This window comes from Acartia tonsa, chromosome 8, assembly GCF_053477335.1.
Source record: "Acartia tonsa isolate MP-2025a chromosome 8, ASM5347733v1, whole genome shotgun sequence".
Lineage (NCBI taxonomy): Eukaryota > Metazoa > Arthropoda > Copepoda > Calanoida > Acartiidae > Acartia > Acartia tonsa.
Genome location: NC_137267.1, coordinates 27,864,041 through 27,879,448, shown reverse-complemented (window position 1 = coordinate 27,879,448; position 15,408 = coordinate 27,864,041). Strand labels below are relative to the sequence as shown.

General features: G+C 29.4%; 1 protein-coding gene across 2 annotated transcripts in view; it reads right to left on the bottom strand.

Annotated features, from left to right (window-relative positions):
* LOC145326426 (glutamate receptor ionotropic, NMDA 2B-like) overlaps positions 1–15,408 on the bottom strand; it is a 295,851-nt gene that overhangs the window by 82,269 nt on the left and 198,174 nt on the right. For both annotated transcript variants that reach the window (XM_080169776.1, XM_080169777.1), the window contains exons 23-26: positions 9,750–9,788; positions 9,425–9,461; positions 9,179–9,241; positions 7,207–7,273 (exon numbers count right to left, since the gene is read on the bottom strand). In XM_080169776.1, coding sequence (XP_080025902.1) covers positions 7,207–7,273; positions 9,179–9,241; positions 9,425–9,461; positions 9,750–9,788 — 206 coding nt within the window. The remainder of the gene's footprint in view (positions 1–7,206; positions 7,274–9,178; positions 9,242–9,424; positions 9,462–9,749; positions 9,789–15,408) is intronic.

Here is a 15,408-nt window from a genome sequence, read left to right as displayed (position 1 = left end):
TATCTTAAAAAAAAATTTAACCTAATAAAAATATAGTAAATAGGTTTGACACAATATTTTAGATTTCTTCATGATTATAACAGTAATCATATTTTTTTTACATTTATAGATGTTTTTGAAATTAAAATTGATAATAAAACCCAATCATTCCCCTTGCCCCCACCTCCCTTTTCTTCTTTGCATTACCATAAAATTCTTTTTATACAAACCCATCTCATGTGATCAGCTGATCAAGATGAGCTTAAGTTAGAAAACACTGTAACAGATATTTTTTAAACACAAGAAAAAATAATGTATTTTTAACTACATTTTTTTAAAGTTTATAAACTGACTGAAGCATATTTGTTCATAATTTTTCAATTTTTACATGTTATTATTATTTTATTGTAGTATCTATTATATATATTGTATGAACACTCATTTTTTTCAGTTTATTTATTGGTCAACTTTAAAATACAGCTTCCCTATTTGTAAATTTTTGGAGGTTGTGATTCGCAGGTACAATTTAACAAATTAAATTTAGTGGAATTTTTTATCACTAAAAAACTGTCTCTTTTCCAAGATTTTAATTTTATCGCATTATTTCAATTTAAAAAGAAAGTCTATATTATACCCAATGGTATCTACAACAGAAGTTTTCTTGATTTTATGTTTAAAAGTAATAATCTTAAATTTTTCCCACTATTTAACTTAGACAAAAAATAAAGAGAAATAGTAAAAAAATTTCATAAAAATCAAATTAGGAGGCAAAACAATAAAAATGCTTTTCAATGCTGCTTATATTAGCCTTTAGGGGCTTTGCCCCAAGAGGTAATTTTAAAAAATGTAGTACATGTGGTGGATCTTCATCTGCATAAAAAAAAAAAAAAAAATGAGGGTGAATTTTAGGGGGAGTTTAGGGTGTCCCACGCCCCAAGAAAATAGCCTAAAACCACCACAAGACCAGTAAGAATATTCCCTGAAGAGTAGAATCCGATTGGTATAGTTTTTACTGAGATCTTAAGGGACAGACATCAAGCTACTTTGTATTATAGATACCTATCTTCAATTTCCCATTTAAGGGAGTGTGAACGTAAAAATTTCTCATCTGATTATCAAATCTTAACATTTTCTAAGCACATTTCACTACACTGATCAACCAAAAACGTCCTATTAAAGGGACTGTGAACGTAAATTTTTCTCATCTTAATATCAAATCTTAACATTATCTCATTCATAATATCTCACAGATAGAGCAAAACGCGCTTTTGTTTGCTTAAAAAACGGCTTTTTCCGACGATTTTTATAAGGTACAGGGAAAGGAAGAAATTTTCCGTATTATATAAAATGTCCATTAAATTGATTTTTTCTCCCATTATAGCTTAAATTAAACTTTTTCACATAGTTCTAGATTTTTCCTAACAGTTAAGCTGACTTTTAACATAATCCTTGCTTTAAACCAATGTATAGTTACTTAGAAATTGATAAAATAAGCAATATTTTTTATTGAAAACCAAATACAATAACAAAGCCAGAAACAGGTTTTTTATTATTATCCAATTAACTTTAGATGGCCCATCTCTCGCCCACCTTTAATTACAAATTTGTAAATAATAAAGACGCAATATTTCTTTATAAACAGTCTGATAAAAGTGTAAACTAATTCTCAAAAGTGGGTTATTTATTGTCCAACACAATAAAAAAGGATATTATTATTTTAAATAACCTATGAGATTCAACCCTTTGTAGACAGTGAGGTATTTTTTTGTCAATAATACGAATTTAAAATATGTCTTTATTACCTAATTACTACGTTATAAAAAAATTAATTGGCAATTTTATAGCATAAAATAAATCCTTAACAGTAAGTAAATTGTTTCAACTATATATGACAAGTTAAATATCCCTACAAACATTATAAGAATCAAAAACGTTCAGATTTTCCCTGTTTTTTCCTTTTTCCCTCTCAAAATACCATAAAATCAAGGCATTATTCCTGGATATTTTTGTTAATAGGACGTTTTTGGTTGATCAGTGTAGTGAAATGTGCTTAGTAAATGTTAAGATTTGATAATCAGATGAGAAATTTTTACGTTCACACTCCCTTTAACAAAAATATCCAGGAATAATGCCTTGATTTTATGGTATTTTGGGAGGGAAAATGGAAAAAACAGGGAAAATCTGAACGTTTTTGTTTCCTATAATGTTTGTAGGGATATTTAAATTGTCATATATAGTTGAAACAATTTACTTACTGTTAAGGATTTATTTTATGATATAAAATTGCCAATTAGTTTTTTTATAACGTAGTAATTAGGTAATAAGGTCGACCTATTTAAAATTCGTATTATTGACAAAAAAATACCTCACTGTCTATAAAGGGTTGAATCTCATAGGTTATTTAAAATAATAATATCCTTTTTTTATTGTGTTGGACAAAAAATAACCCACTTTGGAGAATAAGTTTACACTTTTATCAGATTGTTTATAAAGAAATATTGCATCTTTATTATTTACAAACTTGTAATTAAAGGTGGGCGAGAGATGGGCCATCTAAAGTTAATTGGATACTAATAAAAAACCTGTTTCTAGCTTTGTTATTGTATTTGGTTTTCATTAAAAAATATTGCTTATTTTATCAATTTCTAAGTTTAAAGCAAGGATTATGTTAAAAGTCAGCTTAATTTTAGCTAAAATGGGAGAAAAAAGCAATTTAATGCACATGTTATATAATACGGAAAATTTCTTCCTTTCCCCGTACCTTATAAAAATCGTCGGAAAAAGCCATTTTTTAAGCAAACAAAAGCGCGTTTTGCTCTATCTGTGAGATATTATGAATTAGATAATGTTAAGATTTGATATTAAGATGAGAAAAATTTACGTTCACAGTCCCTTTATGTTCGTGAAGGATCAATGTCATAATTATGGGAGAGTACTCAGGTTGAAAAAAAGAGAAAAGGTATCCCCAATTAAAAGCTGTTTATATTGCAATAACCCTTAAAGATCGGGCCCTCTGTGCTATTGTTTAAGTAGATTTATCATTTTTTATAAGTTCCTTCATGAACCTAAAAGCAATGTTTTAACACATAGTTTTCAAGTTAAAGGGGTAGTTTCACGAAATGCATTTGAACTTAATTTAGTGAACCGCATATTTTATCCTGGTTAAATGGTTAAACTACATTTATATGGCATATATTTGAAAAAATTTTAATTTTCTACCACATAGTTTTTGAAATATCAAGACTTGAAAATCGTCTTTTTAAATTCATATATCACAAAAAGACAATTTTCAGGTCTTGATATTTTAAAAACTACGTGGTAGAAAATTGAATTTATTTCAAATATATGCTATTTAAATGTAGTTTACCCCATTAACTAAGAAAAAATATGCGGTTCACTAAATTAAGTTCAAATGCATTTCGTGAAACTACCCCTTTGATTTTAAAGAGTTATAATAGTCAAAATATACTTTAATAAATGCTGGTAAAGTACAATGCTTAATTTACTTAAATTGTGTTGACATTATCTTTTATTATTGCATTCTAAATATTTCATATAACATTTTGTTGATAAAACCTTAGTGCATGATAATGAAATATTGTTTCCCCACTTATCCTTAAAGTAACAAAATTTTCTTGTTTAGTACTAGTATGAAGAGGGGCTTACATAAATCTTGTTTTTATATCTTCCCATCAATAACCTTTATTCTTTTTTATTCCCAAGGATTTAACCTTTTCCTTTATGATTTGTAGAAATAATAATATCTTACTTTACTTATCCATCTCTATTTACATGTTTTCCTAATTAACCAAAAAACAGTCGGGCTTTCTTTCGGACTATTATCGGTAGGGGGTGGGGATTGGTAAATAATTTCTATGAGTCTTATAAAGTAATATTTAATGTTATCATTCGCCCTTTTTCTTAAACTTAAACCTTTTTTATTCATAACATTTTTAAAAAGTAAGTTAATTATAGCCCTCTATCTTATACACACAGATAATAAGAAAAAACTAAAGGGGGGTTATTCAATTTTTTTTATTTGCATCTAGCACTCTCACTATCTTCCTCCCTTTCATTTTCTATTTTATCTTAATTCTATATTTTATCTCAAATTTTATGCTTTTCATATTAATTTATTCATAAAAGTTTTCTTTTGATATTAAGAATTTGAATATGATTTATAAAAGTTATGAATATAAGATGGTTAAAACAACTTATTCAATAAAATTTTATTTTCATTTTTAAAAGCGAAACTTTTCTATATTTAGGGTCGTTCCGTTAGCTTTATTTTGCTAATTTAGACATGTTAGAATTGTTCTATCGTTTTCAAACTTTGCATGATGATTCATGTTTCAAGTACAATTTAGGAAGCGTAGCAACTACTGATCTGATTTTTGGAATAGTAATTTCTATTACAAAGGTATAAGTGAAGCATCTATATAATTAAGTCCCAAAAATTAAAGTATGACTTGTATTATGCACAATAAACATATTTTTAACCCTTAACAGTCGGGCCCCTTGCCGCACCTTAATCGGTCGGAGTGGGGAGCGTTCAACGCCCCCCCCCCCCATTATCTCAGTTCCTATTAGAGCTAGAGGGCTAAATTTTTTTTGTGCAAGTCCCATGTTTAATAATGAATTTCCGACCTTAAGTAAGTCAAAGTCAAGTAAGTCGGCGGTCGACAGGAAAACGGCGGCGGATCTTTATGAAATTTTAATACGTTATGTAGATTGTAGACATGTAAGAAAAACTTAAGTTAAAAATTTGAAGTCTCTAAGTCAAAAATTGCGGCCACAGGAGCATTTTAAAGGTTTGACTTGAACACCTGTATTTAATATGAGGATGTACTACTAGAAGATATTTTAGTATTTTGGTAAGATAAAATGCTTTGTTTAAGTCAAAAAATATTTTTACTCTTTACCTGGATGACCCTGCCAGGTTTGCTGGCATCCTGTGCCCGCCAGGACGGAGATATTAAAAAAATTCCAACTCATACCCATACTTACAAAGTCACGCAGTTTGGGCTCTTTATCTTTCACACAGAGAAAATGAGATAGAAAAAACCGGAGGGGGGGGGGCGTTTAACGCTCCCCCCCCCCCGACCGTTAAGGAATAAGGGGTTAAGTGATACTTACTGTTGCTATATCATAGTAAGAGGAATACATTTTCACGAATATTCCAGACAACTACCTGACCCTTAGCTTTCTAAATTCAGCTGTTTGAAGCTTATAGTTGCTTTTGAAAAAAGAAAGATATTTTTTTTATTTCTCTCGAAACATTGGTAAACTATTTGAAACAACCATTATCAATTTCTCAAAATGGTGCTCTTGACTATAATATTGCATTCATAATCACCTTTTCAATTTAAATTGCATCACATATAAACTTAGTTATTAAATGATAAAGCATTTTACAATTATTAAGTTTTCAGTGATATCTAGTAATAAATATAGAACTAAAATATTGCAACAGTTATTTCGAGATTGGCAAATTATCCTTATTGTAAATAATTGTGCTTTATAAGATCAATAATAATTTTCAAAATATTTTTAAACTAATGAACGATTAAAGCAAAGCAAAAACGAATTAAACTTAGAAAAAAGAAGAAAGCATTATAAAGGGTGTTATAAACCAATCGCTTCACTTTTTTCAATATAAACCTTACAGTTTGGGTCCAAAACTAATTTAAAATAATTCAATTCATGCTCAAGCAATGACAATAAGAAATCAATATTGAATATTCTCACCTCTTCAGAGCGCTACAGCATTAAACCTTTGCCCTACTTCAAAAGTGCATATTTTATTATAAAAAAAGAAAAGTTCGTCTGTTTTTAAAAAACAAACTAATAAAAGTACACTAAATCTTGTAGATAGACTCTATAATATTTAGAGCTTTTGATGGTGCATGTAAAGACCTTTCTATAGACATCTTAACCAGGTTTCTAACACAATCCTAGCCAATTAGGCATAAAAAAGAAAGACTTCTGTCTTCTTTATACCAAATATTGAGTTAGAAATCTGGTTAAGGTGTCTATAGAAAGGTCTTTACATGCTCAATAAAAAAACTAAAATCATTATCTCCAATATTTCAAGTACTTAAATTTGTTTTAATTGTTATCGATTATTATACTTATATACTAATTTATATTTGTTTATAGTTTACTATTGTTCTCCTGCAGATACCCAGCTGTGTTTATAATTCAGAAGCTAATTTCCTAGACCCAATTCAAAGACGGCACAGGGTCCCTACCCCGATTAATAACTAATAGTATTTATTTTCTAGAAAATATATCCTATAAAACCAGAGAAGTATTAAGTATATTGCTTTAATTAAGGTTAATGTATGTCCCGCAGAGTTTAGTAACTTGATGTTTACATTATACAAAAATATTATACTTCAGTATTCTTTGATTACAATAAAATTTTCTGTATGTAAATTTTACATTAATGAGAACATTGTACCTAATTTGAAAAAAACAAACAATTTAAAGGTGCAATGTAAACGTTAGACTAGAGGATAATCAATTTTGGAGACCTATGCAGAAATATTAGGACTACTATCTTACCTTTATCATCGAATACAAAAGATACCTTATTTTTAATTTTTCTGGATTCACATTTTCACAAAAGCAACCATTAAAAATCAAAAGGGGTGGAAAAGGGTATTATAATAAAAATCTTAAAATTTTAACTGATAATAAAACCTTATTGATAAAATTAATAATCTTTTCTCCAAGTTAAGGGTGAAATAAAGCTTTTTTTATCATTGCCTTGCTTTTTCTCGTAATTACTGTCACCCCCCCCCCTCACCATATTCCCCTTCTTTTAGCTGTAATCTAACTTCAGACTATGTTTTAACTTTTATTTTTAATGTAATTCATAGCGCTTCCTCCCTTGTTAAGAACCAATAATTTCGAATTTAATTCTCTTACTTTTTTAGCAAATAAAACACATTTTGATTGTTTATTTGTTTCTTAGTTCTTTGAATTTGGACCTAAAACTCATGGAGTATGACAAGACACTTTTGTATAGCCTCCAAGCTCCACGTTCAACACATTATGACATGACACGCTGTCTCATGAGAGCTCCTCGTTATTACCTAACCCCCGCCGATTTTGAGTATGGCAGGTGTCCCAGATTAAGTTACCCTAATAAATGATGATAATATTAGTAATGTTATAGCGAAGCTCTTAATTACATTGTTGTACATTTTCATCTGTCTGTACCTGATATGATGGCAAATAACTCCTCTATTCATAGAACATCTCCCAGAAACTGGATCTGGCTCTGACACTTATAAAAATAGATTAAAAGTAAAAAAATAACAATTACATAATTTTTATATATTAAAACTTTTTTTAATCTCTACAATCATTACAACCAAGTTCAGAATATGATTTTAGCTTTTGTTTCAAACTTTTATATGATAAATTGTCCTATGTTTAAAAAGATCATGAATTTGTAATTTTTACACATATCAATGATAATTATAAATAAATATCTTGATAAATTTCCAAAACACATAATTTAAATTTCACAAGGTCCGTTGCTATTTCTTCATTAATAGGGCATAACTTTAAAAACTTAAAAAATACATATTAAGTTATTCAAAGTAGATAAATTGATCTTCAGAAATTTATGGGAGTTTTTATCAAAAACAAAGTAGAAAGAATAAATTCTGCTTTAACAAGGATAGTTTTCATGTCTCAAAAAAATATAGTTATTTCTTTAAAGACAAACATTGAAAATCTAGAATAGTTATTTATCGCATTTTTTCGATATTAAAATAAAAAACTATAGGATTATTTGCGGTTTTGTTAGCCCAAAGGGGCCGAAGGTCCGGTCTAACAAAACTGGTATTGAATTTATGATTTTAATTTTAATATTCGTGGAAAATAAATAAAATAATTTGGCTTAAAATAGTAGCAGTTTAAGATTTTAGGCAAACTATGCGGACAACCATTGAGAGTGTTGAAATAAGACAAAAGAGAAATCAAGTGATATAGAAAAACCAGAACAAGGATGACAACATCTATAAGTAGCGAAGCACAAAATCTATTATGAAATAGACATAAGCACTAAGTGAGTTATAGAGCAGATTATGTCTTCACAACAAAGAAAAGAAAGAGAATATACAAAAACTTAAAATGACGAAACCTTAGAAAAATAAGGTTATGTCTTTGAAAGTTGTAAATAGAAAGGCAGCTAATAAAAAGTTTAAAAGCAGTCAGACTACAATAGATTATTTATGCCTAATTATGGTGTATAAGAAAGGGATATTGGTAAAAAGTTTCAGCCGTGTAACTTTTGTAGGATCAGAGAAAATCTGTTGTAAAAAGTAAAAGTAGCTAAAAAGCTGCTTAAAAGCTGTCCGACCGCTACGGATGTTTCATACTTAATAATGCTCCATGTTGATGGGAATCATGACAGAAAGTTTTAGCCTAATATATTTTAAGCTGAGAAAATCTGCTGTAAAAAGTAAAAGCGGCTAAATAGCTGCTTAACAGCAGTTTGACTGCTACGTAAGTTTTGTACTTAATCATGCTGTATATTGATGGGAATGATGACAAGAAGTTGCAGCCTTATATATTTTACGGAGCCGAGAAAATCAGTTGTGAAAAATAAAAGCGGTTAAAAAGCTGCCCAAAAGCAGTCCGACCGCTACAGATGGTTTATACTTAATTATGCTCCATATTGATTGGAATGTTGACAAGAAGTTTCATCCTTTATCTTTTATAGGAGCCGAGAAAATCACGTTTCGCCGTTTTTGTCTCTAACAGACAGAAGGACGTACGGACAATTCGAATTATAGAGTAGCTTCGCTACCAAAAATGGAGATTAAGGAAGTTATGGATATAATAGTTCAAATATGCAGAATATATGTATATTTAGATACAAAATAGTTAATGAAATGGAATACTTATTTTCGCAACTGTATTCGGCTCGACATATCCCGTTAAAACATACTTTAAGAGCTGTTTGTCATAAGTTATGATATCCCAGGTATTTGTTTTTTAGAATGATTGAGCTGTTGAAAGTAGTGTCGTTCCAGGGTTTTTCCAGGGGTTTAAGTTACTTTGCTACTTTAATATCTGGTTATCATATACTTTCAGAAAAGATAAACATACAGCCTACTACTTCGGAAAACAACATTAAATTACTTATCCAATAAAAAATTACACTTAAATTGGATCTTACCTATAATAAAAGGTGGTTCTTCTAAAAATGTAATCTTCATAAAAAATTTTTCCGGTACACCCTTTTCAAAACAAATAAGGAATTTTTAAACATACTAAGAACCAGGTACAAATTTGAAGAAAAAAAACAATTGGTCCGGTTATTTCTGAGATCTTATTAGACACATATACACACAGCTACTTTATTATATAGGATTGATAATGAAAAAAAGAATGATATTTTTAAAATATATATTGTGTTTTTCCTGTGGCGGAACGTGGCTGTTATCCGGCCATACTATATCCTAGAAGAATAAAATGGTTAATCTTTCAAGTTTTGCTTTTCAGGAAAGATTTGGATAAATCTACATCTCTTCAAGTCTTACTGTGCACTATCTAAATCAAAATACATGTAAATCTCAGATACAAAAAAAACTTGTTGATATTTCCTTCTCGACAAATGCGTAGCTATTTTAGTAGCGAGTTACTGATCCTAAACACATAACATGTGTTGAATACTTCCTTTTTTCTTTTTTCCCTTTATTTTCTTCTCTTTCTTTTTATAATGAAAATTAATAATGAATTAGACTTACCTTGATATCCAATCCTTTTTGGCTATTCCAACTACCAACCTAAAAATTAAAAAAATACATAATATGACGAAAGGGTATACTGTGAAGATTTCTTTCTACGACTGTTAAATCCAAGCAAATAGGACTATATTTAAATTTTGAATTGTCGTTATTTATGTCGCCACAGCTATGGAATCTCGACCATAAAGATTTTTTTATCCAATCTTGACAAGAGAGGTATTTTTGGAAAGAGGAATATATATTAGACTATAAAAGTTGGAAAGATTTTTAATCAATATAATAGATTTGAAATCTGCATAAAATTTTAAGGATTTTTTTTAAAATTCGTTTTTTATATAATTCTTTATTTAAAGGCGCAAATACAAATTAAGTTAAATAATTTTAAGATCTATGATTGGTGGATTGAAAACTATCTGCGCTCTGATTGGAGAAGCTTAAGTGACGTACATCATTCAACCAATTAGAGCGTAGGTAGTTTCCAATCCAGCTATCCTATTGGTCAAAATTTATTAACTTAAATCGTATTTGCGCCTTTAAATAAAGAATTATATAAAAAACGAATTTTATAAAAAATCCTTAAAATTTTATGCAGATTTCAAATCTATTATATTGATTAAAAATCTTTCTAACTTTTACTTAAAATACTTCAATCTAATGTAAATAGCAACATGAAATGAAAAAAATGAATTTATATTTAATAAAGTAAAATAATGGGTCTCATCATTCTGGCCAATGAGAGTTTATTATGGATTAATGGAGCACTATGAGTTTTTAACATTTATCCCTTGGAAAACTTGAGCTCATTTATAGACATTTTTTTCCTATATAAATCTGACATGGATCTTGAAGCAATAAAGCAGGCTGTTTTGTAAATGTTAAAAATTGGAAGAATCTATTAAATAAAAGTTATCGCAAATATACTTAGTAAATAATTGATATAACATAAGTAATAAAAGAAACATAAATCACGTCCAATTGAAATTCCTGTTGACAAAAATCGGTTGGATATACAAAAAATTTTAGTTCACATGAAAATTAGTAAATTAAATTGCCTTAATAAAAGTATTTTAGGGTGATCTTGATAAAACAATGCATTTCTACCAAAAATGCCCATTCAAACCTCAGTAACAGCAAAAAACGTTAAAAATTCCACCTTTGGCGGTGAAGAACGGCAAAACAGTTCGCCTGAGGCGGTTTCTGCATAAATAACAAATGAAGTGCCCTGAAATGTTCTACAAAAATGAAGAAATAGTCTATGGCCCTAAAACGACTCCTTCCCTCCAAAATAGGGCAAAAACCACCATTTTTTAAAAACATGCACAGGGTTTCCCAAAAGTGTGAAAATTTGTAAAATAGGCACATATTAAGCACAGTTTTAAGTAACTTAAAAATAAAAGAAAATTTTTTTTAAAGAAACAAACAAATTTTCCAATTTTTTTTGTACATACAGGGTGTCCAAAAAATAAGAAAATATTGATCTGGTCAGAAAACACTATGGCCAAACATACTTAGACAGAGTAATTTGAAAAAAATAGCCAAGTTGGACCAATTTTTAGCTCTACAGAGGCAAAATCACATTTAAAGGATGTCTCAAAGTGAAATTTGACACCCTTATAGTCCTGGGTCCTCCAAACCGTTATATATACCACAAATGCCCACAATTTTTTTGAACAGGTATTTTGGGTTTACACTTTTTGTTGGACACCCTGTAAAACTAGAGTTTTGGCCAAAATAGCATTATGTGCACTTTATACATGAATAAACGATCATTTTTGTGTATAAAATGTATAAGTTGGATAAAAGATTAATGAAAAAATTAATTCTTAAATTGTGAAAAACTGGGTGTTTTTTTTATTTTTGTTACCTACCTTCATAGATAGCTAGATATCTAGACATCCAGGGACTCTGAAACCCAATGGACCAAAATAAAGAGTATAAACAAAATTGGAGAGGTAGTGCAGAAAAGAGGTTCACTTAGCAAATTATGCACCAAATAGAAAACGCTTAGGCTGAGACGGGGCATTCCCAACAGAAGCGCGCACGCTATGTAAATAGACACTATCTTGTTTTGTTTTGGCACGGGCATTATGTTATGAAAATGAAAAACCATGTATCGTATGATTTGTATGGTCTGCCGTGCTAATATTTCCTCCAATATCTCCCAGCTTGATGAGAGAACCATCTAGGTAACTTTTTTATCCGTAGAAAACTGCGCGTTAGAATGTTAAGATGTGTTTTATTTCAAGTAAAAAAATGCAAATTTATTTTTCTTATTTTCAAGAGAAAGACCAATGGTTTTTAAACCTAACCTGTAAGCGAATGTTTTAATATGCTTTTATGATAATTTATTCATAAGCCATTTACTTCTATTCTGTTTTTACATGTTTATTTTAATTTTTGATTAATTTTAAAATTGATAAAGGATTCTTTGTTATGCAAAAAATCACGAAACCTATCATTATTTATTTTGTGAAAATATTCAAAACAAATGAAAATTAAATGTAATTAATTTTAATATTGTTTCAGGAATGACTGTTTTCATAGTATAGTTCAATAAACATACTATTCGTAAACCACCTAGTTCTCCTTGGGAGTAGAGGAATTGGTTGCTTTGTCACAACAGATCTTGGTAATGGTCATGTCTGTCCATGTACCTCAACAGAAAAAACATGTTTTTTGTTCCTATACCTTTTCTTATCATAAAATGTAAGAAACTGATTTTTTCATATATAAAGTGAAAAAAGTAACACTAAAGAAATTTTTTTGCCTTAACCCATTAGTGATGAACCGGGTATTAAAACCCGGTTCCAGAAAATGTAAAAAAAACGGTTTCCGGCTTCATAATTGCATCATTCTCAGTATGAATCCCCCCTCTACTACCCTGGCTTTCATTTCCCCCTGGAGCAGGCAGTTTTGCTTACTTCCGTTTGCGGGTATAAATCAACAAAGTTTGAAAATCATGAAAATTCAAAATACCCCATCTAACTTTTTTGTTTTATAGTAAAGTTGCAGATTTTTTTCGTGAAATCTAAAGTTTATTGACAAGTACATCTATTTGTGAATTCGTTTAATTAAAATTTTTATTTTTTATATGATTTTTTTATCGTTTTTTTACGCCCTATATAAGCCTGGTTTGGCACAGGAGTCAGGAGTCTGAAATTTTTATTATCCGGTTTTACTAATAGATCTTTTTTGACAACAACAACAAAATCGGGTTTTTTTAACCAAAAAAGGCGGCACCTATAGCCAAAACACTAAATTTGATATAAATCGCTTCATATATTACTTGTAGCTCTATAGATTACATGAGGTTGTGTAGTTTTCAATTTTGGATCGTATCAAAGTTCTAAAAAGTGTTCATCTCACTTTGGGCGTTCAAAAATTACATTTTTCAATTTTTGGTCAAAATAACTGGGTTTTTACTACAAAACCGGGTTTTAATGCCGGCGGAAACCGCCCAAAATGGGTCATAATGCCTGGTTGGTATTTATGGCCAGGCAGAACCGTTTTTTTTTGCAATTTTCCTGTGCATGCCACTAGAGCAAAACAAAAAAATTGGAATTCCGTTTTTACCATTATAAAGCTTCCCTGAGATTTTCAGCTCGATCGGCCCATAAAAGTGGCGCTCGGCACTAATGGGTTAAGTATGTTCTAAACTTATAGATAAACAACTTTCATAAATAGATAAAATGTAAGAAACTGTTTTTTTCATAAATAATGTGAAAAAAGTAACACTAAAGAAATTTTTTTGCCTTAAGTATGTTCTAAACTTATAGATTAACAACTTTCATAAAAAGATTTTTTTCTAAATCTGTCATTTAAGGCATGAAATTAATTTTGCAAATTAACATTTCAGATTTTTGCAAATAACTTGCAAATATGATTTCTGCAGATTTTCTAATTTACACAAGCGTATTCTATATAGATTCCTCTTTCCAAAAATACCTCTCTTATCAAGATTGGATAAAAAAATCTTTATGGCCGAGATTCCATAACTGTGTTGCATAATGTAGAGAACTTTGAAAGTCCTAAAAAGTAGAAGACTTTATTATTATGTTTGTTGACTTTTTTTGTTTTTAGAAAAGGGGTTATATTTGTTTTAATCTCAACCATAACATTTATAAATTAGTAACTACTGCTGCTTCATAATGAAATATATTTCAAAGATAAAAATCTTCATTATCAATCGCATCTCTTAGTGAAGTGAATCAAGCAAATTTAGCTTGGTCAGTTTATTTTATATAGAATCCACCTCAGCTTGAGTTGAAAGTAAACAATACTGGTGAAATTTAAAATGGTGGGTCTATGCAGGTGGAGTCTAAAAGGGTCCTGAATGTTATTTGGTCTATCTCAAAAAAGCAAACTCAGTAATGTGCGACATTTTTAATGAATTAAATTAAACTGTTTTTAACCTATTTTTAAAACGTATATAAAAAAATATACATTGACACGAGTAGAATCAGACTGCAGAGCCTAAATTTGAATAAAATCCCCAATAAACTTTTTTAGGGGGATTTAAATATTAATTTTTACTGTTGCCGTGATCATTTTGACCGAAGCAAAAGTTTTTTTTTATTTGGGTAAAATTCGTAGCTTTTAGAGTGTTTTGCTTCATAAATATTGTATTCTGGTATAGAGTAAAATTAGGCCTTATGATTTTACTATAAAAATTCACTAAAAAGTTAATTCTTTATAATATATCAACGAATTAACATTAACATTTTTGTTTTCTCTCACTTATTTTAAAAACATAAAAAATGGCTGTAAAGGGTTAAATGACAACAAATGTTTATGCAATACAACAAATTTATTTTTGTCACAAATACAAATGCGTTTCCAATGAACAGAGTAATGTTTTTTTTTATTGTATCAATATAAAGTGAATTATATAAAAATGTTCTGTAAGTCACAATATTACCCGAAGTAAAAAAAGAGCTTTTGCTCCGGTCAATATGATTACAGCAACACTAAAAATTAATTTTTAAATCCCCCAAAAAAAGTTTATTGGGGACTTAATTCAAATTTGGGCTCTGCAGTCTGATTCTATAGGTGTCCTAGTATATTTTTGACCCCCCATTCAAAAATAGGTTAAAAACAGTTTAACCAACTTTTTTTTTTAAAGAAAGCTTTTCTATAATCATTAAAAGTGTAGCTTTAGTATAGTTGAGGTTGGTCCGCCTTTCTGATGATAACACTTATCGCTAATTGTTAATAAAAAAACCTTGCGTCCATGTACACTTTTTAATAACATTTTTATGATACTTATGTAAATAAAAAAAGGCTTTTAGATAGTCCGTTGGTTAATCTGTACGGATAGCTTTTATAGGAATTTTTAGAGTTGTCTTATTGATTTCCAACGTAGTAGTAGGGTACCTGTACGATATAAAAAGTCAACCAGAAATTCCAGACGTTCATTATAAAATGAGATTTTGTATGATTTTTTGATTGTATTATGTTTCTAAAAAAGCGTATTTTCTTTATGATTAGAGCATGTACGCCCAGCAGTAGGTCTGTACGTCCTTACTTATTGTTTGTTAATATATTCATGTTATAATTGATTCACAACTTTGCATTATGATTCATGTATCAGGTACAACTTTCAAAGCGTACCAATAACCTTAACCTCTTACAGTCGGGCCCATTGCCGCACCTTAATCGG